Raw genomic sequence first — 27,146 nt, 5'->3', positions numbered from 1 at the left:
TTTTCCAAGTCAGGAGACTTGGTGGGCGTGGCATTGTGTGATGTCATAACCAACTGGTTACCCAGATAGCACACGTACATCGGCCCAACGTTGGCCCACCGTCGGCTGTGCTGACGGTCCATCAAAGGTATGACCAGCGGGCCTTCATTAGGCCAACATTGGCATGCTGATAAAGGGAAAAAAATTAGATCTCATTACTCTCGCGTGTCCTGCCACCTGCGAGCCACTGGTGGTCCGATGTGTTTGCTGCCCACTGTCACTAGTGGGCCGCTGGATTCTGAAAATATTCTGCGGATTCTGAAAATAAAAAGTTACAATACTATCCTGCTGCTGTTATAATTGAATAATCTTTAGAATAAAAAAATATGAGAACAATTAAAGTGAATATCCGCATCCTTTTTTTCCTTTATCGGCTTGCCGATGTCGGCCTGACGAAGGCCTGCTGGTCATACCTCTGATGGACCATCGGTTGCACTGATGCTGGACCGATGTAGGTGTGCTATCTGGGTTATGGCTCAACCAATTGGTTTGCTAACGGTATGGTTAAATTAGCTTCAAGAAATGTTTTTTTTTTTTTTTTTAACGGCTGGTTAACTAACGGCAGATTAAAATTTTAACAGATGGTTAAAATAACCATGTTTTGAACAACTGGACCCTGAGCTACTCCTTGAGTGAAGTATGATACAGTACTATAGACCTCAATATAATGCGACAACAAACAAATCGGAGTGAAATGAGCCGACTGTTTTGAAATAAGCAAATTAAGACCACTATCTCTTACCCGTAACATTCACACAACCTTCCTAACTTTTTTTTTGCACAGTAAGTTTAAGGATGGGGTTAGTGAATGTACCTTTTCTTATAAATTTATCTATATGTGGATAAACAAATTCTCTCTCTCTCTCTCTCTCTCTCAAAACACCCTGGTGTAATATTTCACAAATGTATTTATGCTTTTCTCTAAGCTGTTTCATTGTACCTGCTCAGCATGTAATCATACCTGTCAACCCTCCCGTTTTTCCCGGGAAATCCCTTATTTTGACTTATTTCCCGCTGTCTTCCCGTTTTTTTATTTTCCTGAAAATATCCCGTATTTTCACATTATATAAAAGTCCCGGGCGGCACGGTGGTGTAGTGGTTAGCGCTGTCGCCTCACAGCAAGAAGGTCCTGGGTTCGAGCCCCGGGGCCGGCGAGGGCCTTTCTGTGTGGAGTTTGCATGTTCTCCCCGTGTCCGCGTGGGTTTCCTCCGGGTGCCCCGGTTTCCCCCACAGTCCAAAGACATGCAGGTTAGGTTAACTGGTGACTCTAAATTGACCGTAGGTGTGAATGTGAGTGTGAATGGTTGTCTGTGTCTATGTGTCAGCCCTGTGATGACCTGGCGACTTGTCCAGGGTGTACCCCGCCTTTCGCCCGTAGTCAGCTGGGATAGGCTCCAGCTTGCCTGCGACCCTGTAGAAGGATAAAGCGGCTAGAGATAATGAGAGATGAGATGAGATAAAAGTCCCCTATTTTCACAATATAAAAAAGTCGGTAGGTCCAGAATTCATGACGCGCCTCTGACAGGAGTTTACAGCAGGAAGTCGAGCCATGAATTCACGTCCCCGCCCTCTCAGGCATCAGTAATTACATAACTCCGTCCGGAGGCGAGGCTGAGCAAGTGATTAGGTCCAGTGTTGCCAAATTGGGCGGTTTCAAGTGCATTTTGGCGGGTTTTGAACATATTCTGGGCTGGAAAACGTCAGCAGTATCTGGCAACACTGATTAGGTCTGAGGTGAAGATGGCGATGCTAATAGCTAAGAAAAACATTTGCCTCTCTTTCTTTGATGATTTCAACAAGTGTGTGGCTGGAATGTTCCCAGACTCTTCCATCGCAAAGAAATTTTCCATGGGGAAAACGAAAGCCTCCTAAATAATCAAAGGTAAGCTACACATGTTTACATTAAGTATGTCCTGGCTAAGACCTCATAAATAGCCTAGTGTAAACTAATTGGTGTATTAACTGTTTTATCCACTCATTGTCTATTTTATTTTCTATCTGAAACTTACCCATTTTAAATCACTCTTGGTTTAATATCTTATATTTCTCTTTATTACTCTATCTATCTATCTATCTATCTATCTATCTATCTATCTATCTATCTATCTATCTATCTATCTATCTATCTAGTGTTCCGAGGCCATGACTATGGTAAAACCATAATAAATTGCAATGGAATTGAATTTATTGACTGGTTATATAATGACCTTTCTTATTTTAACATAAGATACGTATTTTAGCCCTTAATTTGGGAAATAACTGGTATCACTGAAAGCAAATAAAAATAAATGTATAGTTTATTCACAAATGCACTCTATAAACCATAAGCATATTGAGTTTGGGTCTTGGCTATCACCAACATGCACCAGAGTACAGGAAATCACAAATACTAGATAGAAAATTGCCCCCCATTCAACTACACACCCACTTTTGGTGAAGGGTATGACTTTCCGAAATTTTCCCTTATTTTGAGTTAAAAATCTGGGAAATATCCCTTTTTTTCAAACCTCAAAGTTGACAGGTATGCATGTAATATTCTCTCTCTCTCTCTCTCTCTCTCTCTCTTTTTGCTCCTGAAGGATGCTAAACTTTTGGCTATACCTTTCCACAACTTGTTAGTTACATTCCTCTCTCTCTCTCTCTCTCTCTCTCTCTGTATTTCTCTTTATCTCGCTCTACTCCTCTCGCCCCCTAGCACTTTGTTTCCCTGTGTCTCTCAGTCTCTTTCTTTAGCTTCCTCTACTTTGACAGTGTGCGTAAGTGTGACTCATGTGGTCGACACCTGCTCAGCTGTCATTGGCTGTTGGAGTGTGTGTGCGTGCCTGCGTGTCTACGTGTGTGTGTGTGTGTGTGTGTGTGTGTGTGTGTGTCTGCAAGGTGTGAGACTATGTGGACTGTAAATTAAGCCATTTGTGAAAATGGAAGCTGGATGACAATATCATCCAGAGACAACCATTAAATTTATTTGATTAGTTTCGATAAGGATTTTTTTAAGGGGAAAGGGTGTATTTACCAAACTGTGGACTGTATTTTCCAGGATATACAACATGTTTTTGACAGGGAAATTTTTTTTTTTTTTTTGATAATGTGCTTACAGGGGAAGGAGTAAACAACTGCGAACATAATATTGAAAATCTTGTAACTGCGTTTTTAAAGTGTCAACATGAGTGTCATTTTTAGCACACAGCACAGCACACTGTTCAGAGAAATCTCATGCCTGTCTGGTTTTGTGTGTCTGTAACAGCAATATTTTAATGCATTTTGTTTCTTTTGTGTTATAGTGAGTGACAGCTGTTTTCGTAACCTTGCTGAGGATCGCAGTGGCATCAACCTCAAAGACCTTGTGCATGACCCCTCCCTGTGAGTGAACACACACACACACACACACACAGAGACAGTTGGGTTCAAAAGTCCGAGTCCACTGCTAAGGAACTTGACTCAGGAAACCATTTCTTAGAACTGCTGCATATACACTAAATCTATCCAAAAAATAACTGTTGAATCAAAATTTTTAATTTAAAAAAAAAATCCCACACTTCATTATTAGCTTATCCGGCTGACAGGCGATGATCTTATGCCATCATGTGTCGTCTGGCGTCCGTCTGGCGTCGTCACCATTTCATGAAAATCGATTCTTCTCTTTCAATTCTTCACTGATTTTGATTCTTTTTGGCAGGAAGCTAGGTCTGCCTGGGATGCGTATAGCTTCTACCCAAATTTGCATAATTGCAATTAATCATGAAGATATGGACTAATTAAGCCCTAACGAACAGTTTCCACACAAATTGCTTCTTCTCCATCAATTCTTCACCGATTTTGATTCTTTCTGGCATGAAGGTAGGGGTACCTAGGGTGCATATAACTTCTACCCAGATTTGCTTAATTCCAATTATTAATGAAATTATGGACTAATTAAGCCTTAATGAGCAGTTCAACAAAAATTGCTTCTTCTCGGTCGATTCCTTGCCGTTTTGGATTCTTTCTGGAAAATAGGTCGGTATTCCTAGGGTGTATATAGCTTCAATATATAGCTTGTATATAGTGTATATAGCTTGCAACATTTATTGCGCAAGCTGGCCCACTTCAGATCGTTCCTTCTGGACTAGACGGGGCCGGAGTGAGCTACGCAGTCATTGATGGCCTCGTTTATTTAAGATACCATACTTTACCTTTACCCTGTTTTCACACATGCTTTGTTGAACCAGCTTTTGATGTTTTGTGTCACTGTAAAAGTTTGGGGTCACTTTGAAATTTCCTTATTTTTGAAAGAAAAGCACTGTTCTTTTCAATGAAGATCACTTTAAACTAATTAGAAATACACTCTATACATTGCTAATGTGGTAAATGACTATTCTAGCTAAATTCTACTAAATGTCTGGTTTTTGGTGCAATATCTCCATAGGTGTATAGAGGCCCATTTCCAGCAACTATCACTCCAGTGTTCTAATGGTACAATGTGTTTGCTCATTGCCTCAGAAGGCTAATGGATGATTAGAAAACCCTTGTACAATCATGTTAGCACAGCTGAAAACAGTTGAGCTCTTTAGAGAAGCTATAAAACTGACCTTCCTTTGAGCAGATTGAGTTTCTGGAGCATCACATTTGTGGGGTCGATTAAATGCTCAAAATGGCCAGAAAAATGTCTCGACTATATTTTCTATTCATTTTACAACTTATGGTGGTAAATAAAAGTGTGACTTTTCATGGAAAACACAAAATTGTCTGGGTGACCCCAAACTTTTGAACGGTAGTGTATTTGTCATTTGAGTCACTCAGTGCACCAGAATGTTTGCATGCACTGTTTTTTGATTGGTCAAGACACCGGCATAGTGTGTCTTTACAGACACTTCTTATTAGTCCTCATTAAGAATTGGGTTTTTGTTTGTGTTTGCTTGTTTGTTTTGTGTCCGCAGGTCAAACAAATTTCTTTTACAGTGCTCAGCCTAAATAAGTACACCCCCTTTGAAAAGTAACATTTTAAACAATATCTCAGTGAACACAAACAATTTCCAAAATGTTGACAAGACAAAGTTTAATATAACATCTGTTTAACTTATAACGTGAAAGTAAGGTTAATAATATAAACTTAGATTACACATTTTTCAGTTTTACTCAAATTACGTAGGGTGGTGCAAAAATGAGTACACCCCACAACAAAAACTACTACATCTAGTACTTTGTCTGGCCTCCATGATTTTTAATGACAGCACCAAGTCTTCTAGGCATGGAATGAACAAGTTGGCAACATTTTGCAACATCAATCTTTTTCCATTCTTCAACAACGACCTCTTTTAGTGACTGGATGCTGGATGGAGAGTGATGCTCAACTTGTCTCTTCAGAATTCCCCAAAGAAAATAATCTTTACACCACAAAGGTGAAGGCTACAAGAAGATCAGCAAAGCTTTACTTATCAGTCAGAATACTGTAGCAAAAGTGGTACAAAAATTTAAGAAAGATGGAACTGCAACCATCTCACAGAGACGTCCAGGTCGTCCACGGAAGTTAACACCTCGACAGGAGCGTCTTCTGATGAGAAGGGTTGAAGAACATCAGCATGCAAGTTCACTGCAGTTATCTAAAGAAGTAGAAAGCCAAACCGGGGTGACTATTTCCCGGGACGCAATATGGCGTACTCTGCAGAGGAATGGCATGAATGGATGCCGTCCACGAAAGAAGCCTCTCCTAAAGCCCAGGCACAAAAAAGCCCACCTAGAGTTTGCCAGGGCCCATGCTGACAAAGATGAAGACTACTGGGACTCTATACTCTGGAGTGATGAGACCAAGGTAGTGACTGGATGCTGGATGGAGAGTGATGCTCAACTTGTCTCTTCAGAATTCCCATAGGTGTTCGACTGGGTTCAGATCAGGAGACATACTTGGCCACTGAATCACTTTCACCCTGTTCTGCTTCAGAAATCCAACAGTGGCCTTAGATGTGTGTTTAGGATCATTGTCATGTTGGAAAAGTGCACGATGACCAAGAGCACAGAGTGATGGTAGCATCTTCTCTTTCAGTATAGAGCAATACATCTGTGAATTCATGATGCCATCAATGAAATGCGGCTCCCCGACACCAGCAGCACTCATGCAGCCCCATATAAGGACACTGCCACCACCATGTTTCACTGTAGGCACCAGGCATTTTTCTTTGTATTCCTCACCTTTGCGACGCCATACAGTTTTGAAGCCATCAGTTCCAGAAACATTTATCTTGGTCTCATCACTCCAGAGTATAGAGTCCCAGTAGTCTTCATCTTTGTCAGCATGGGCCCTGGCAAACTCTAGGTGGGCTTTTTTGTGCCTGGGCTTTAGGAGAGGCTTCTTTCATGGACGGCATCCATTCATGCCATTCCTCTGCAGAGTACACCATATTGCGTCCCGGGAAATAGTCACCCCAGTTTGGCTTTCTACTTCTTTAGATAACTGCAGTGAACTTGCATGCTGAAGTTCTTCAACCCTTCTCATCAGAAGACGCTCCTGTCGAGGTGTTAACTTCCGTGGACGACCTGGACGTCTCTGTGAGATGGTTGCAGTTCCATCTTTCTTAAATTTTTGTACTACTTTTGCTACAGTATTCTGACTGATAAGTAAAGCTTTGCTGATCTTCTTGTAGCCTTCACCTTTGTGGTGTAAAGATTATTTTCTTTGGGGAATTCTGAAGAGACAAGTTGAGCATCACTCTCTATCCAGCATCCAGTCACTAAAAGAGGTCATTGTTGAAGAATGGAAAAAGATTGATGTTGCAAAATGTCGCCAACTTGTTCATTCCATGCCTAGAAGACTTGGTGCTGTCATTAAAAATCATGGAGGCCAAACAAAGTACTAGATGTAGTAGTTTTTGTTGTGGGGTGTACTCATTTTTGCACCATCCTAATTTGAGTAAAACTGAAAAATGTGTAATCTAAGTTATATTATTAACCTTACTTTCATGTTGTAAGTTAAACAGATGTTATATTAAACTTTGTCTTTTCAACATTTTGGAAATTGTGTTCATTGAGATATTGTTTAAAATGTTACTTTTCAAAGGGGGTGTACTCATTTACACTGAGCACTGTATATGAATGAAAAAATAAAATAATATAGATGTGAGTTAACATTTAATAGTGTGCTAATATTACCCATAGTTTAAGGTAGTTTCTACATGCTCTTATAGCCCTAATTTTTACACCCAATACAATCTGAAACTTCTCATCTCATTATCTCTAGCCGCTTTATCCTGTTCTACAGGGTCGCAGGCGAGCTGGAGCCTATCCCAGCTGACTACGGGAGAAAGGCGGGGTACACCCTGGACAAGTCAATCTGAAACTTCAGACCTCAGTTCTTCATTGAGATGAACAGACTGACTTAAAGTCTGTTTTAACAATTTAAAGGAAAACACACACACACACACACACACACACACACACACACATATATATATATATATATATATATATATATATCCTCTAGACATAAATAAAAGTATTTAAGGGGGGCGACATTTACTGGTGTAGTGGTTAGTACTGTCACCTCACAGCAAGATGGTTCTGAGTTCAAGCCCAGTGGCCGACGAGGGCTTTTTTTGTGTGGAGTTTCCATGTTCTCCCCGTATCTGTGTGGGTTTCCTCCGGGTGCTCCAGTTTCCCCCACAGTCCAAAGGCATGCAGGTTAGGTTAATTGGTGGCTCTAAATTGACCGTAGGTGTGAATGTGAATGGTTGTTTGCCTCTGTGTGTCAGCCCTGCGATGGTCTGGTGACTTGTTCAGGGTGTACCCCGCCTTTCGCCCATAGTCAGCTGGGATAGGCTCCAGCTTGCCCACGACCCTGCACAGGATAAGCGGTTATGGATAATGGATGGATGGATGGATGGATGGATGGATGGAAGTATTTAAGTGTGGACTGGGGAAAGGTTTTTTTTTTATTAACACAGACTCATATCCTAAATTTGACTGCTTCTGTGGAACAGCTATTGCGTAGCATTCTCTCTGATTATGCTGTGTCAGATCGTACAAATGGGGCAGGATCAGGTTGCTTCCTCAGTCCATCCAGATAAAACATGAATGTCTTCAATGATACTTTGCGATGGTGATAGTGTTACACTTTGTGGACCAATGTAAAACTGGCTTCTCACTAGTAACTCACTTAGATGCGGACTAAGACCCCTGGATCAGTTGTTTGGTTGGACAGCATCTGCGTTTGGATGGACTGTTCACTAATATCAAAACAGACCAAAATGAAGATGTTTAATTAGTCTGTACCAAACAACGTAGGTCTGAAAGTACCCATAGTCACCTAACACTGACAAAATTATCAATGCGGCTAATTAACGCCACACCCACACCGAAATCTAACCCAACCCTTAAAGGGAAACTGAAGGCAAATTTTTTATTATCAAAATTCTATTTATCTCATTTTATTAAATATAAGAATGCATTCTGATAGCTATTTTGTCACTGCTATAGCAAGTTATGTGTGTTTGAAATATACCACGTAATATATCAGTCCATATGTCAAAGCAATGGCCGTAAACGAGATTCGTTGAGACCTGTGCGAGACATCGTAAGACGGAAGTAAAATGTACAGCGGAAATCAAAGTGACCGACATCTGCCAACGTTGTCAAAAGACGCGCGCGCCCTCTTTCGAATGCTGACGTAATCAAGCCGGAAGTTTTGTTTGTTTTGATAGCAATCAGGAAAGTTTGAAAAAAGTAGGCAGTAATCGTCATTTAAACTCGTTTTTGTGCAATATTTCATTTGGAAAACAGTTTCAAAATGGTAGCACTGACACCTGGCTGACGCTTCACGTTTCGAAGTCTCGCACAAGTCTCGTGAAGATCGCGCGGATAAGCGACACCTGCCGTGGACCAAACGAACTAAATTCAACACGGCTAAAAACCGAATATGCCGATAAGTATAATATTTAATTGCAATTAGTTGCCAATATGAGATATAAGGTTACTAAAACCGAAAACGTAATTGAATAACATGTTAATTAAGAAATAAAGCAAGTTTAAAAATGACTTCAGTTCTCCTTTAACCTCAGCAGCCAATCCAAGGCATCCTGGCTCTTTTTAGCTTAAAAAAAAAAATCTCTGCTCGGTTGCTCAATATACTGATTAAAATGCACTCTTTTTCTTCACAGCCACTCTCTTTTTCATCTTGTAATGACAAGTGATAAATACAGATAGTATAAGAGATTTTAAATCTCTTTCCATAGGGAAGTTGGTAATGTGATTATCACTGGAGTATCTTTGGGATTTTAGTCCAGTTCATATCAGTTATGTCTGTTATTTTTCATGGACTCATTTCGTGCATGAGTCTGAAAAGATCATACCATATTTTACCATCTATGAAATAACCAGTTGAAATAATCCCACATCGTATGTAGCTGTGTTCGGTTTACGTACACAGACATGAATGTCATCATGGACACTAGTAACCAACCTGTTAGGGTTTAATTTGGAATAATGTCTGGCTCTCTGTACATTATCCCTTACTTAATAGTTCTCCAGATGGGATGGCTACTTTTTAAAGTGACTAGTGCATGGTGATTGGGTTTGTGCCCTTTGGATTCTGAGGGACACTCACGTTTAATCAACAAGACTAGTCAAAAGTTTGGACACGCCTACTCATTCATAAGGTTTTCTGTATTTTGACTATTTTCTACACTGTCAGACAATACTGAAGATATCAAAACTATGACATCCATCCATCCATTATCTGTAACTGCTTATCCTGTGCAGGGTCGCAGGCAAGCTGGAGCCTATCCCAGCTGACTACGGGCGAAAGGCGGGGTACACCCTGGACAAGTCGCCAGGTCATCACAGGGCTGACACATAGACACAGACAACCATTCACACTCACATTCACACCTACGGTCAATTTAGAGCCACCAGTTAACCTAACCTGCATGTCTTTGGACTGTGGGGGAAACCGGAGCACCCGGAGGAAACCCACGCGGACACGGGGAGAACATGCAAACTCCATAGAGAAAGGCCCTCGTCAGCCGCTGGGCTCAAACCCAGGACCTTCTTGCTGTGAAGCAATTGTGCTAACCACTACACCACCGTGCCGCCCAAAACTATGACAGATGTAACCGATATGGAATTATGTGGTTAACAAAAAAAAAGTGTTAAAAAAACAACAAAGTATGTTTTGTATTTTAGATTCTTCGAAGCAGTCAGCGTTTACTTTGATGACGCTTTGCACACTAGTGGCGTTATCTTACCCAGCTTCATGAGGTAGTCACCTGGAATGCTTTTCAATTAACATGTGTGCCTCGTCAAAAGTTAATTTGTGGATGAGTTTCTTCCTTCTTAATGCGTTTGGGATCAAACAGTAAATAGTAAATAATAAATATGCCTTATGATAAATAGCCCTAGTCCACAACTGTAGTAATCCATATTATGTCAAGAACCGCTCAACTAAGTAAAGAGAAACGACATCCGTCATGACTTTAAGACATGAAGAAGTGTGTTTTAATGAATAAAACTAAAGAAAAAACATTGAAGTAGAAGATGTGTCCAAACTTTTGACTTGTCTGTATTTGGTAGATGCCCTTATCCAGAGGTTACAGAAGTGCTTTGTAGTCTCTGTCAAAAACACATTCTCATGCTAGTTCACTAAGTCAGAAACTAAAGGTACCATCAATCGAAAACTCTGTGGAGGAGGTTAGTATGAAAAAAAAAAACCCCACAAGACAAGGATTTTTTTTAATAAATAACAAAATGCTAATTTAAGAGCTTGTTGACAAGGTAGGTATTTCGTTTTTGGTTTAAAGACAGCCTGTGACTCAGCTGTTTGGGCAGACAGTGGATGTTCATTCCACCCCCTGGGTGCCAGAAAAAGACAAGAGCTGAGATACATGTCTTCCTTGTGTCCTGAGAGATGGTGGGTCCACTCGAACAGTGCTAGAGGATCAGAGGAAGTGCTCTAATGTAGGTGGGCTATGGTCTGTCTTTGTAAGCAAGCATCAGTGGCAGCTACAGGAATCCAATGGAGATAGCAGCACAATGGGGTGGTGTGAGAGAACTTGGTGATTTTGGGGGGAAAAAAACCAAGATCAACTGTGAGCTACTGCTCACTTATGTATCCCCCTGCTCTCGCTTATATCAGAACGCAAGCAATCGAAGGAATTGGACACTTATTATGAATGTTGACTTCAACAAATAATGAACCCTGAAACAAGTAAGTAAAGAGCAGTGTCTCTCCCCAGGGATTTCAAACAGCATCCTGGTAAACTGACATTTTGAAATAGCATTTTGCTTCTTGAAATAACGTAAAAATCCACCCTATATGTTTCATAAATACATTCAGTCAGTAAACAGGAAGTCGATGCATGACAGACCTGAAAACGGTATACACGATATAGAACCCCAAGCTGAAGCTTGGTACCAAATATCAAGCAGCTGTGATTTGTAGTTGCTGAGAAAAATGTTGTGAAAATGTTGTAAATCCACGCTATATGTTTCGTAAATACATTCAGTCAGTAAACAGGAAATCAATGTGTGACAGACCTGAAAATGGTATACATGGTATAGAACCCCAAGCTGAAGCTTGGTACTAAATATCAAGCAGTTGTGATTTGTAGTTGCTGAGAAAAGTGTTACAGAAATTTTGTAAATCCATGCTATATGTTAAGTAAATACATCCAGTCAGTAGACAGGACGTTGATGTACGACAGACCTGAAAACGGTATACATGGTATAGAACCCCAAGCTGAAGCTTGGTACTAAATATCAAGCAGTTGTGATTTGTAGTTGCTGAGAAAAGTGCTACAGAAATTTTGTAACTCAATGTTAAGTAAATACATCCAGTCGGTAAACAGGAAGTCGATGTGCAACAGACCTGAAAACGGTATACACAGTATAGAACCCCAAGCTGAAGTTTGGTACCAAGTGGCTATGATTTGTGGTTCCTGAGAAAAAGAGTGTTTTGTATGGACAGAGATATGGATGGACGGACAGAGGTAAAAACCAGTATAAGTCATTCAGCTGCATTCTGGGAGGTACGTATTTGGCTATTAAAGCTCATGACAGCTGTTCTGGAATCTGGTTGGAAATTTTGGTATCTTCTGCAAGATGGCAGAGGGAAAAAGAGTTTATGGGAGGGGTGGGAGGTGTCCACCACAACATGTTGTAACCTTACTTAGGCAATACTTGTGGTTCACGCCCTGTCTCGGAGGCACAGACACCCCTAGAGTTGTTGTCTGATGATTTCACTATCCACTGCAGTGCCTTACAGTTTGATATGTTCGAGTTCCTGTCCCAGGCAGTGATGCAGCTAGTCAGGAGACTCTCAATGTCTCCTCTGTAGAATGTGGTAAGGACAGGGAGGGGGAGTCTACCTCTCTTCAGTCGGCAAGAAGTGGGACATGAGACTGTGAGACCAGACAAAGTCATCAGACGTGCAGTCCTAGAAACTTGCAGTTTGTCACCGTCTCCACCAGAGAGCCATGGATGAGCAGTGGGGAATAATTCCTAAAGTCTACAGTCACCTCCTTTGTCTTGTCAACATTAAGAGAAAGATTGTTGAGCTGACACCAGTCCACTAGGTGCTCCACCTCTGCACTGTCTCATTGTTACTGATGAACTCCACTACGGTGAAACTTGGTGATGAAATTTGAGCTGTCAGGCATCAGCAATGAGCTGAGCACACAATCCTGTGAGACGATGGTGCTGGAGGTCAGTGTTGTGCAAGTTCACACTTCACAAGACCTAGCTCAAAGTTCAGTTCACACAGATTAAAATGAACTAGTGCACATTATTTATTGGCGGCACGGTGGTGTAGTAGTTAGTGCTGTCGCCTCACAGCAAGAAGATCCGGGTTCGAGCCCCGTGGCTGGCGAGGGCCTTTCTGTGTGGAGTTTGCATGTTCTCCCCGTGTCCGCGTGGGTTTCCTCCGGGTGCTCCGGTTTCCCCCACAGTCCAAAGACATGCAGGTTAGGTTAACTGGTGACTCTAAATTGACCGTAGGTGTGAATGTGAGTGTGAATGGTTGTCTGTGTCTATGTGTCAGCCCTGTGATGACCTGGCGACTTGTCCAGGGTGTACCCCGCCTTTCGCCCGTAGTCAGCTGGGATAGGCTCCAGCTTGCCTGCGACCCTGTAGAACAGGATAAAGCGTCTAGAGATAATGAGATGAGATGAGATTTTTACTAAAATCACCGTATCTCTGCAACCATAAAAGATTTTTTTCAAAACTCCAAAAGTTATGTTCTTCTTAAGGTGTCTTTTAACAGAGAGTAGATTTTAAGATGAATTGAATCAGTTGGAAAGTTTAAGGTCAAGTCCCGATATAATGTATTATAAAGCAGGACAACTAAAAACCAGAGGTGGACAGTAACAAAGTACATTTACTTGAGTACTGTACTTAAGTACACTTTTTGAGTATCTGTACTTTACTTGAGTATTTTTTTTGGAAACTTATGACTTTAACTTCACTACATTTGAAAGACAAATATCATATTTTTACTCCACTACATTTCTATCAAGGTCCTTGTTAGTCGTTACTATGAAGCGGCTTTGAAAGTAGATTTTTTTCTTTTCTCTTCTAAACGTGATTGATTTTTTCACTGAGATAGCCGATCAGTAATCACTAGGGTCACATCTCGTCCATAGACTGTATAAAATCAACTTCAGTGATTTCTCCGCAGCATTATTTGAACACGATGAGTTGATGGCAAAACGGAAGGAGGCGGTTCTTCTGGAGAACGCATACCCCCATGGCCATACCTAGAACCCATGTTTCAGTTTTCTGAAAGGATTAAAGAGTCGTTTCGTTTTAAATGTTTGCTTTATTTACCTAAAACGAACCACATCACAGCCTACAAAAACTCGCCGTCCAACCTGCGGAAGCATATTGAGGTATATAAACGTTTTATTCCAAGAGAAAGCTTGCAACAAAGTTGTCTGTGTTTTTAGAGCTAGCGATAACGTTGCAATAGCTATGCAGTCTGGTTAGTCAAATGACTTTCTATGGATTTTCCTGCCAAGTTACCATAGCCTTGTCCACGGCTAACATTAACACATAGCTAGTTAACTTGGACACCGTTAGTTAGCATGTAAAAACAGAGTTATGCTAACATGAATAATGTTAACTTATCTGAAGTCCTTTCAGAAATCTCATCTCATCTCATTATCTCTAGCCGCTTTATCCTGTTCTACAGGGTCGCAGGCAAGCTGGAGCCTATCCCAGCTGACTACGGGCGAAAGGCGGGGTACACCCTGGACAAGTCGCCAGGTCATCACAGGGCTGACACATAGGCCAAGTTTACATTAGACCGTATCTGTTTCGTTTTCTTCACGGATGCACTGTCCGTTTACATTAAAACGCCTGGAAACGCCGGGAAACAGGAATCCGCCAGGGTCCACGTATTCAATCCAGATCGTGTCTGGTCCGGTGCTGTGTAAACATTGAGAATACGCGGATACGCTGTGCTGAGCTCTAGCTGGCGTCGTCATTGGACAATGTCACTGTGACATCCACCTTCCTGATTCGCTGGCGTTGGTCATGTGACGCGACTGCTTAAAAACGGCGCGGACTTCCGCCTTGTATCACCTTTCATTAAAGGGTATAAAAGTATGAAAATACTGCAAATACTGATGCAAATACTGCCCATTGTGTAGTTATGATTGTCTTTAGGCTTGCCATCCTTCCACTTGCAAGTGGTAAGTGACGCGCATGCCCGATATGCACTGAGATCACACACACGGCGGCTCAGTCCCAAATCACTGCTCGTGCGCTCCACTCGCGCGCTCTGTGAGCTGCGCAGGGCCGGAGTGCGCACCCTCCAGAGGGCACTCGCTGTTCAGGGCGGAGTGATTTGGAGCGCAGGATGCCTGCGGAGCCGAGCGTATCCGTGTATTGGCGTTGCTGTGTGCACGCGAATCGTGTATTGGTGTTGCTGTGTGCACACTAATCGTTTTAAAAACGTTAATCTGATGATCCGCTGATACGGTCTAATGTAAACCCCACCATAGACACAGACAACCATTCACACTCATATTCACACCTACGGTCAATTTAGAGTCGCCAGTTAACCTAACCTGCATGTCTTTGGACTGTGGGGGAAACCGGAACACCCGGAGGAAACCCACGCGGACACGGGGAGAACATGCAAACTCCGCACAGAAAGGCCCTCGCCGGCCACGGAGCTCGAACCCGGACCTTCTTGCTATGAGGCGACAGCGCTAACCACTACACCACCGTGCCGCCCCCTTTCAGAAATGTTTTAGCATAATCTTGCCAAATAAACAGAATGTAGAAACCTTTCTTTCTAGTAACGTTAGCGACCCAATATGATTTAGAATTTGAGAAGCATTTGCTAGCGTGTCAGGAGCTTCACTGACTAGCTAGCTTAACAGTAAACCATTATGATGTCATAGAATGCATTAATTTAGTGAATTCACATTTCTGTCTTTGGTAATGTTAACATTGTAGCTTTTGTGACCTTGCATAATTACTATAGCTACTACATATTTTTTATCAGTAGCCAAAGAGAAAAACTAGCTAGCATCTTCTCGATGATTCTGACACTGCCAGAGCTGTATCAGAACATTACCATGCTGCTTTGTGGACAATGGATCTTTTTTGTCAATTCAGTTGTTTCATTTTGTAATGCTCTACCAGGCGTTTATTTTACGGGTTCTACAAGTTAGTCAGTAAATCCAGTAGGTTGCTTCAGAGGCATTAGGTTTTGTAAGCGTTGTAGCAATAATACAACAATGCGTTGACAGAAAATGTACTTTTAATACTTAAGTATTTTTAAAAGCAAGTACTTCAGTACTTTAACTTAAGTAAAAATTTGACTGTACAACTTTCACTTGTATCGGAGTCACATTTGACCAGTGGGATCTGTACTTTGACTTAAGTAATGAAGTTGGGTACTTTGTCCACCTCTGCTAAAGAAAAATATCGGTTTACAATGTAATTCCTCTGGGGCTGCCATAAAACATGGTTGTCTTTCTTCTTCTTCTACTACTAATGTTTTCTGGTGGTTAGCAAAGAGCTTTTTAGTGGCTTACCACCTCCTTCTGGTAGGGACCTTCTGGTGCGTGACCATCATTCACACTCACCAGAATGAACGACGCTCACATTCACACTCATTAGTTGCAAACTGATTTGTTCAGTTCACCATTCACCAAAAATATGAGTATGTTCAATGAACGGTGCTCACTTAGCACATTCATTCACAACACAGCTGGAGGTGTTGCGTCTGATCTGAACAGTCTGTCAGTCTGTTCAGTCAGGAAGTCCAGGATCCAGATGCAGAGAGAGCGAAGCTCAGCAGGTTCAGCTCCAGCTCCATCAGCCCAGTAGAGCAGTGTTCATAAATGCTACATCATTTCATTCATCAGCAAAGCGAGGAACAGTGTTACCACCAGTTTGGGGGAAGCTACAAGTTATTCATGATTTAAAATGGCTAAATTACAACCAAACTTTGTTGGAAGAGGTTATGTTTTCGCATCCATTTGTTTGGTTGGTTGGTTATTTGTCTGTCTGTTCCCAACGTAGCTCAAAGAATAATGAACGGATTTTGATGAAATTTGGAAGAAAGGTGGTCCATGGGCTAAAGAACAATTGATTAGATTTTGATGCAAATCCAGATATCCAAAAAAATGTTTTTGCCTGTTTCCAACATAACTCAAAAAGTAGTGAACAGATTTTGATTAAATTTGGTGTACAGCTTTAGTATTATCCTTGGTTCAAGTAGTTTTATTTTGATGTTGATAAAATGTGGCTTGGTGGAGATATGCACTCTACCAAGTGCCCTTCTAGTTTGATAAAGTATCTAGCTACACTACAAGCCACTAACAAAAAGCAGCTCACTGCACTGAAGATATGTCATCAAACTTAACTGAAATATCACCTGTGAATTTTCATTGATTACGTCGTTACTTTATTAGAGAAAAAAATGTACATGATTTGTAAAGGATATGCCATAACAAATCGATTTTACTTTCCTGTTTGTAAACCAGAAAGAAACATCCCAGATAGCATACCTATGTTGGTCCACCATCAGCTGTGCCAACGGTCCATCAGAGGTTTGACTAGCGAGCCATTGTCGGGCTGACGTCGGCTAGCCGATAAAGGAAAAAAAATTTGCAGATATTCACTTTAACTGTTCTCATATTTTTTATTCTAAAGATTATTCAACTATAACAACAGCAGGGTAGTATTGTAACTTTTTATTTTCAGAATCTGCAGAATATTTTCAGAATCCGACGGCCTGCTAGCGACAGCGAGCAGAAAACACATCTGGTGGTCCGTTATCGGACCACCAGCGGCTTGCGGGTGGCAGGACATGTGAGAGTAACGAGATCTCAGGGTTTTTTTTCCCTTTATTGGCTTGCCAACAATGGCCCAACGAAGGCCCGCTGGTCATACCTCTGATGGACCATCATTGCAGCTGACAGTGGGCCAACGTTGGGCCGATGGAGGTGTGCTATCTGGGATATTTGATTTACTTAACTATAAACCAGCAATCCAAAAAATAAACATCCATCATCTGTAGCTGCTTTATCCTGTTCTACAGGATCACAGGCAAGCTGGAACCTATCCCAGCTGACTATGGGCGAAAGGCGGGGTACACCCTGGACAAGTCGCCAGGTCATTTCAGGGCTGACACATAGAGACAAACAACCATTCACATCTACGGTCAATTTAGAGCCACCAATTAACCTAACCTGCATGCCTTTGGACTGTGGGGGAAACCCACGCGGACACGGGGAGAACATGCAAACTCCACACAGGAAGGCCCTTGTTGGCCGCTGGGCTCAAACCCAGGACCTTCTTGTTGTGAGGCGACAGTGCTAACCACTACACCACCGTGGCGCCCAAGAAATAAAAATAAATAAATAATAATAATAAAAAAACAGAGGGGTCGGTCTCTCTCAACTACACTTGGTTATGTTTGTTTGTAAAAATATGTAGCTATTTACTATTAATGGAGTGTTAGGGTGGTAGAGTGGTCTAAGGCACTGCATTTATGGCGAAGTCTCCTCTGGAGGTGCGGGTTCAAATAACTGCGAGTTTGCCTCGTCGTTAGCGTGTCTGCCTCTTGACCGGGAGATTGTGAGTTCTGCTCGCGGTCGGGACATACCAAAGACCATCATAAAATGGTACCTACTGTCATAGGGCAAGGCACACTGCAATACAGATGTGAATAAGGAGTCAAACTCTTGAAGTTACCAGAGGACTAACCCCCAACTGTAACCCTAGCTATGTAATATACAAGAGGCTGAGGGTCCTAGAAACGGAGATCAGCACTGCATCCATGCGCCTCAAGAGCTGGTTAGTACTGGGACAGGAGACTGCCTGGGAAGACCGGTTCATGGTGTGGGAGCGACTTAATATTAATGGACATAAAATAATCCAGATAAGACTGAATGAAATGGTTATGTTTGGGTGTCTGCTGCAATAGAAATAATTATTTTTGTTATTATAGTGGTGCTTGAAATTTTGTGAACGCTTTAGAATTTTCTATATTTCTGCATAAATATGACCTAAAACATCATCAGATTTTCACCCAAGTCCTAAAAGTAGATAAAGAGAACCCAGTTAAACAAATGAGACAAAAATATTATACTTGGTCATTTATTTATTGAGGAAAATGAACCAATATTACATATCTGTGAGTGGCAAAAGTATGTGAACCTTTGCTTTCAGTATCTGGTGTGACCCCCTTGTGCAGCAATAACTGCAACTAAACATTTCCGATAACTGTTGATCAGTCCTGCACACCGGCTTGGAGGAATTTTAGCCCATTACTCTGTATAGAACAGCTTCAACTCTGGTATGTTGGTGGGTTTCCTCACATGAACTGCTCGCTTCAGGTCCTTCCACAACATTTTGGTTGGATTAAGGTCAGGACTTTGACTTGGCCATTCCAAAACATTAACTTTATTCTTCTTTAACCATTCTTTGGTCGAATGACTTGTGTACTTAGGGTCGTTGTCTTGCTGCATGACCCACCTTCTCTTGAGATTCAGCTCATGGACAGATGTCCTGACATTTTTCTTTAGAATTCACTGGTATAATTCAGAATTCATTGTTCCATCAATGATGGCAAGCCGTCCTGGCCCAGATGCAGCAAAATGGGCCCAAACCATGACACTACCACCACAATGTTTCACATATGGGATAAGATTCTTATGCTGGAATGCAGTGTTTTCCTTTCTCCAAACATAACGCTTCTCATTTAAACCAAAAATTTCTATTTTGGTCTCATCCGTTCACAAAACATTTTTCCAATAACCTTCTGGCTTGTCCACGTGATCTTTAGCAAACTGCAGACGAGCAGCAATGTTCTTTTTGTAGATCAGTGGCTTTCTCCTTGCAACCCTGCCATGCACACCATTGTTATTCAGTGTTCTCCTGATGGTGGACGCATGAATATTAACATTAGCCTATGTGAGAGAGGCCTTCAGTTGCTTAGAAGTTACCCTGGGGTCCTTTGTGACCTCACCAACTATTACACGCCTTGCTCTTGGAGTGATCTTTGTTGGTTGACCACTCCTGGGGAGGGTAACAATGGTCTTGAATTTCCTCCATTTGTACACAATCTGTCTGACTGTGGATTGGTGGAGTCCAAACTCTTTAGAGATGGTTTTGTACCCTTTTCCAGCCTGATGGGCATCAACAATGCTTTTTCTGAGGTCCTCAGAAATCTCCTTTGTTCGTGCCATGATACACTTCCACAAACGTGTTGTGAAGATCAGACTTTGATAGATCCCTGTTCTTTAAATAAAACAGGGTGCCCACTCACACCTGATTGTCATCCCATTGATTGAAAACACCTGACTCTAATTTCACCTTCCAATTAACTGCTAATCCAAGTGGTTCACATACTTTTGCCACTCACAGATATGTAATATGGGATCATTTTCCTCAATAAATAAATGACCAAGTATAATACTTTTGTCTCATTTGTTTAACTAGATTCTCTTTATCTACTTTCAGGACTTGTGTGAAAATCTGATGATGTTTTAGGTCATATTTATGCAGAAATATAGAAAATTCTAAAGTGTTCACAAACTTTCAAGCACCACTGTACTTAGTTCATACTGGCTGATGCTAGCTTAAACATATGAGGTCAACTGTCATGTTCTGTCAAAACAGTTAGTTATTTTGATAACTCATTGCTTCATCACATTTACAGAGATGCCCACAAGCACCAGCGACCAGCGGTTTTCTCCCCTTACACAGACGGTCTGCCCCGGCTACTTGAGCCCAGAAAAAAATAACTAAATAAATGCTTGCCTTTCAATGTTCAAGCGATTTATATCATTTCTGCTGTCCATAATCTGCTGCAAATCCAATTATCTCATCATGAAATTATCTTCGATCCAGGTCTACCACAACTGGAAGCAACGTCATTTTTGTTGATCGATTCTCACGCTCTGATTGGCTGAGCCGGACCACGTGACCACGCCGTAGCAGATGGTAAAGACGCAGTTGGTGGTTGTTACAAACGATTTCAGTGGGTTTTCACAAAATGCTACCGAAGAAGAAACTAAAACCTTCCGTGGGCAAATAAATATAAAGTCCATGTTTTCTTCAGGTTTGTACATATAAATCGTAATTAATATTTTCATATCTAAAAATTGTTATTTTCATATCCAGAAGCTACCCGGAGTCCTGAAGTTCCTGTAGAGGTGTTTGGTCCCTTAGCTAAGGCTTCATGCTTATAAACTGCAAGTGCAAATAACTAATTGTGTGCAAATATTTATGCTGAAATTAAAACTATACAATGCACAATACCACACCAGAAGCACATCAAGTCCATTACACATGCACCAAATAAACTCACCATGTAGTTATGTTACAGGGCCAGGCAGCGTACTACAGAGGGGAACTGAAAAATCCAAGCACACACACATCTGGAGGGAAATTTCATACAAATTTTGCAAGTATTTTAGAGGGAAGTGGTTAGTCATGTATTAGCTGAGAACGCACCAGAAGGATGTATGTTTCAAAATGTCTGGAGGGGTCATGCCCCCAGACCCCCCTAGCATTAGCATGCTTTTGGTGCACTGTAGCACCGCAAATTCAGAGGCGCCTACTACTTTTATTTAACTGGCTACTTCAGATTTTCTGGAGAACCCTGCATTCATTCAATAGAAAATACTCAACACTTAACACTATCATTCCTGATCACACTTGTAACTTTAACCAGCTCGGTAATCAACAACAATAACAAAAAATAAAATCCATCTTTATATGCGTCTTTGACTACTGGATTTTGATAGTATTTTCTTTTCAGTTTGCATAGATCACAAATAAATCTGTATCCATTACCATGTGAATCATAAACCTTGATAAATATGGCCATGTATGTTCAATCCTCTCGTTTTCATTACTCGGAGAACGCATCCTCTTTAGCTGTAGCATAATCCTGTTATTCTCCAGACACCTGAGGCGCACCCGAGTGTGCATTATACACTAATTAGAAATACAGAATTCAGTTCCTGACAGATGCAATAGTTTGCACATAGCAGGGTTTTTGTTTTTGTTTTTTATTCAAAAGTAACATTGCACTGATTATGTGAAAAGAGTTAAAGGAACTCAGTGAAAAAGTAGCTTTGTTGCTGGAAAAGCTGCATTATTTTGAAAATGGGTCAGATGCTTTCATGCTACTAAAGATGTCGTTAACCTTATGATCCCTAGGCTATTTTCGGGGTAATTTCACTACCTTTACTTTTAAGCTCTTATCTTGGTCATTGTAAGGGCTAGCTGTGTATGTGTTTTTGGGGTTTGTTTTTTTTTTTTGGTTTTGTTTTTCAGAACAGTCCAGGCTGTCCAGATTTTCCATCATTTGACATGATAATACTTGCACGTTATTTGTATATGAGCATTAATGTCAAGGGAAGGAAAAGATTGCATCCTATGAAATTGTTATGTTTTCGTATGTACAGTGTCTTGCAGAAGTATTCATCCCCCTTGGTGTTTGTCCTGTTTTGTCGCATTACAAGCTGGAATTAAAATGGATTTTTGGAGGGTGAGCACCATTTGATTTACACAACATGCCTACAACTTTAAAGGTGAAAATTGTTGTTTTATTGTGACACAAACAATAATTAAGATGAAAAAAAAAAACAGAAATCTGGAGTGTGCATAGGTATTCACCCCCTTTCATATGAAACCCCTAAATAAGAGCTGGTCCAACCAATTCACTTCACAAGTCACATAATTAGTTAATTAGAGCCACCTGTGTGCAGTCAAAGTGTCACATGATCTGTCACATGATGTCTGTATAAATCTGGAAGGACCCTGACTCTGCAACACTACTAAGCAAGCAACATGAGAACCAAGGAGCCTCCAAACAGGTCAGAGACAAAGTTGTGGAGAAGTATAGATCAGGGTTGGGTTATTAAAAAAAAAAAAAAATCCCTAACTTTGAATATCCCACAATACACCATTAAATCCATTATAGCAAAATGGAAAGAATATGGCACCACTACAAACCTGACAAGAGAAGGCCACCCACCAAAACTCACAAACCGGGCAAGGAGGGCATTAATCAGAGATGCAACAAAGACACCAAAGATACACTGAAGGAGCTGCAAAGATCCACAGTGGAGATGGGAGTATCTGTCCATAGGACCACTTTAAGCCGTACACTTCACAGAGTGAGGCTTTATGGAAGAGTGGACAGAAAAAAAGCCATTGCTTCAGAAAACACGTTTGGAGTTTGCCCAACAGCATGTGGCAGACTCCCCGAGCACATGGAAGAAGATTCTCTGGTCAAATGAGATTAAAATTGATCTTTTTAGCCATCATGGGAAATGGCATGTGCGGAGCAAACCCAACACCCTGAGAACACCATTCCTACAGTGAAGCATGGTGGTGGCAGCATCATGCTGTGGGGATATTTTTCATCTGCAGGGACAGGAAAGCTGGTCTGGACTGAAGGAAAGATGGATGGCACTAAATACAGGGCAATTCTGGAGGAAAACCTGTTTGAGTCGGCCAGAGGTTTGAGACTGGGATGAAGGTTCATGTTCCAGCAGGACAATGACCATAAACATAAAGCTAAAGCTACACTGGAGTGGTTTAAAGGGAAACATTTAAATGTCTTGGAATGGCCTAATCAAAGCCCAGACCTAAATCCAATTGAGAATCTGTGGCATAACTTGAAGATTGCTGTACACCAGCACAACCCATCTAACTTGAAGGAGTTGGAACAGTTTTGCCTTGAATAATTGGCAAAAATCCCACTGGCTAGATATGCTAAGCTAATAGAGACATACCCCAAGAGACTTGCAGCTGGAATTGCAGCAAAAGGTGGCTCTACAAAGTATTGACTTTGGGGGGTGAATACCTCTGCACACTCCAGATTTCTGTTTTTTCATCTTAATTATTGTTTGTGTCACAAGAAAATAACAATTTGCACCTTTAAAGTTGTAGGCATGTTGTGTAAATCAAATGGTGCTCACCCTCCAAAATTTCATTTTAATTCCAGCTTGTAATACGACTAAACAGGATCCTACCATATGCATCCTCCCATAGAGATTGTAGACAGTAGAGATAGCGTTTCATAATTGCTTTTGGGAGTTTTTCTGGAATATCAGGTCCATTGTGAAGTGATAGGGACTTTGTGACTTATTCAACAGAGAATCAGGAGTGTGAAATTGGGTGAAGAACTTATTACTTTTCAGAAGTTTGATCTGTTTTCTTCACATGATTACATCAGTATGTACAAATACTGAACAAATGTGACTAGCATCATCACAAAGCTCTGGTTCCGCTTGTTCTTCTGATGTGTGTTTCATATCTATACAATGACGAGTTCATGAGTAATTCAAACAAGAGTAAGGGGTGTGGAGATGGATAAAGAGCTGCATGTGGATTGTAACTATGATTAAATTTGATGTAAATTCAAAATTAGTTTTCTCCAACACTTCATCATATAGACAAGCAATTAGTATCATTGGAAAGGTCAAGTCATGCTGTTTCATGTGATATGTGCTCCACCACGCTCCAGTGAAGACTGAGAATACAATGCAGCGGAGAAAAAGAGATGTAAATTTGGACACAAACTGCGTCCTTCGTGTTCTAAGGGCTTAGCTAATCATGGCAATACTTGTAGCTACCAAGACCTGAACATCGGTCACCTCTTTGTTGTTGTAAATAGACAGTAAATATACTGTCTATTATAAGTATATTTATTCTATCCACATTCACTGGACATGAGCAATCGCGCACTCTGATTGGCTACTCTACTACTAGGATATCAGCTCATATACAGTACCATGAATAGAGAAAAACAAAATGGCGGAGCGTGTTGCTGAACCAACTGAGGATGAAATAAAAACTCTATTCAAAAATAAAACCCAAAAAATACAACAAACAAAGCAACAAAATATGGAATAAAAGTATTTGATGGTAAGATTTTTTTTCTTTTTCAAGAATTATTATTATTATTGCATTTTTCATAAAATGCTACTGTCATTTCACTGGTTTGTTTACATTCTGAAGGCCAATTTATGCTGACAACCCAGTCCTCGCAGATAGCGTCGCAGACAGTGTCTGCGTAGCCCCCCCAACTTCGCAGACGCTCTGCACGCACCTCCCAAAAATTGTGACCACCGCAGAAACCTCGCAGACAGCGTCGCAGACAAGAGGGCTCTGATTGGTCCACTCTACATCCGCTGTACACGCACTTCCGCTTCCCTACTTTCCCGGTTTGGTTTGTTTTCACGACCGCCATTTTTAAAAACACGAGCGAAGATGGAGCAGCACGAAGAGCGGTTGATCAAGGAAGTGAGGAAGTACGTACATCTATACGACTCCAGTTCTAGTCATTATAAGTAACCGGAGGATAAACACTCCACTAAACACACCCACCAACTACTCCTAGCGATTTCGCGACTTCACGCCCCCTTGCGTTGTGGCAGTGAATAACATCGCGCACGCCTATTACTCCCCGCTCAACGATAAATTACAACTGTCTGCGAAAAGCTATCTGCGAAAGCCTTGTCGCAAGAGCATGCAGAGGCCTTAAGCAGAAATGATTTTGTCGGTCGTTTTGGAGAAAGTTTTTGTTTCTCGAATTTGCAAAAAATAAAAATGCTCTGTTTCTCAAAATCCAGTGAATGTGGATAGAATAAAGCAGTTATTCCACTCAATCTCGTCGTACATGGCTTATAGCCGACTTGGTGCTACATGCCTCGTCGGCTATCAGCTCATGTACGACTCGATTTCGTGGAATAACGGTTTATATATTGTACTGTAAATATAAATATGATTCACTTCCACAGAGTGACTTTCTTAGCAATTCCACTCCCTTTGTCTGATCTTCCAGAATCTTCAGGAGGTTATTTGGAAGAACACATTAAATCAGCTTGTTCCACTCTGACGGGGTGTGTGAGGGTGCTGAAATTTGGATTGGGTGGGGCGCGGTCAGGTAGCACGTTTCTCTCCAACTCACAAGTGCATTTGGTGAAAGCATCTTTTGTGAATTTTACAAATTAACAACACTAAAAATATGCAAGGGAAAATCAGGTGACAGACATAAGTCTCTCTGTGGGAGAGAGAGAGAGAGAGAGAGGGTAGAAAGTAGAAAGAGTTAGTGAGAATGAGAATAGGAAATGGAGAAAGAAGTAGTCCAATATTTATGGAAAGAGTAAAGATGATATAGATGTAAGCAAGATTTTTTTAAAAATTGTTAGATAGAGAGATAAAGATGAAGACAAAAAGAATAGAAGAGGAAGAGAGAAGATGGACAGAGAGAGATGGGCAAGAGATAAAAGGCGAGACAGAAAGAAGGACAGAGAAGAAGGTGAGAGAGAGAGAGAGAGAGAGAGGGAGAGAGACGGAGCATGGGGAAAAGAGGAAGGACAGAGGGAGGTGTGGTCGTGTCTCCCTATGTGTGTGAGTCGTGCTGAATCCTCCAATACACACACACACACTGCATTATTAATAAGCGGTATAGCAGCAGATGGGCTGTTATAGAGCCAAGGCAGGAGGAATCCACATCTGTACCACAGCTGTGTGTACGACCAACAGAGACGGAGGGGGGGCTCAAGCTCTCCCTCTCTTTCACACCTCTCTCCCTATCTACCTCATCTTCTCACCTCCCTGTCTCTCTCGCTTTCACTGTCTCAGCCCTTCTCCCTCGTCACCGCTCCCTCATCGTGCTCTCTCATCTCCTCCCTCCCTCCCTCCCTCCCTCTTTCACTCTTTATCCCTCTCTTTTCTTCATGGACAACAACCAGGACTTCTAGGCCACATCTGGTGTATGTGAAGGACAAACAGAACTGGGCCAACGCAAAAAGAGGAAAGAAAGAACAACAGAAGAGATAGTGTCCGTTCAAAAAGTCTTGGAATAAATGGCATGTGGAATGCGCAGGTGTGTAGAACGGGCGTCAGTGTCATTCTACACATCTGGCAATGCAAAGGTACCACCACAGGACCACCTCTGAGCAGATATTATTTGTGGATCATTTGTGGTTCTGTAGGGTGACTTCAGTAGGCTTACTTCTTAGCAATCTTTTATCTATTTTTATTTTTATCTATATGCTTCAAAATAAAGAAACAAAAAAACTACTTCAGACCTTGTTACTCCAATGAATTAGACATCTTCGTAAAAATAAATGTGACTAACTCAGTGTTGTTGTTTTTTTTTCAGCTAACTGGCTCAAATGATAACGTCATTAGGCTAATGTAGATGGAGAACAGCTGTTGCTAGGTAGTCAAATATTTTCGTGCAGTTGTATAACTTTGCTAAGTCAGGAATAAAACATGACAGGATGTGCTATTGTAGGAAAATAATTTCTTATAGCGACGGGGTGGGATGATGCATCCCAGTGCAAAGCGCAGTCACTGTTAGCACACAAAAGTTCCCAAAATTTGTAAAAAAAAACAAAAAAAATCCTAAAATCTTTAAAGGAGAACTGAAGTCATTTTTAAACTTGTTTTATTTTTAATTAACGTGTTATTCAATTACGTTTTCGGTTTTAGTAACCTTATATCGTGACTCGTATTGGCAACTAATTGCAATTAAATATTATACTTATCGGCCTATTCGGTTTTTAGCCGTGTTGAATTTAGTTCGTTTGGTCCACGGCAGGCGTCGCTTATCTGCGCGATCTTCACGAGACTTGGCGAGACTTCAAAACGTCAAG

The 27,146-nt window shown here is 41.2% G+C and overlaps 1 protein-coding gene across 2 annotated transcripts in view; it reads left to right on the top strand.

Annotated features, from left to right (window-relative positions):
- gphnb (gephyrin b) overlaps positions 1-27,146 on the top strand; it is a 412,308-nt gene that overhangs the window by 182,820 nt on the left and 202,342 nt on the right. For both annotated transcript variants that reach the window (XM_060916134.1, XM_060916133.1), the window contains exon 2: positions 3,321-3,399. In XM_060916134.1, the coding sequence (XP_060772117.1) occupies positions 3,321-3,399 (79 nt within the window). The remainder of the gene's footprint in view (positions 1-3,320; positions 3,400-27,146) is intronic.

This window comes from Neoarius graeffei, chromosome 3 (assembly GCF_027579695.1).
Source record: "Neoarius graeffei isolate fNeoGra1 chromosome 3, fNeoGra1.pri, whole genome shotgun sequence".
Taxonomy (NCBI): Eukaryota; Metazoa; Chordata; class Actinopteri; order Siluriformes; family Ariidae; genus Neoarius; species Neoarius graeffei.
The sequence above is the reverse complement of the archived record's forward strand: the minus strand, read 5'-3'. Positions and strand labels throughout refer to the sequence as shown.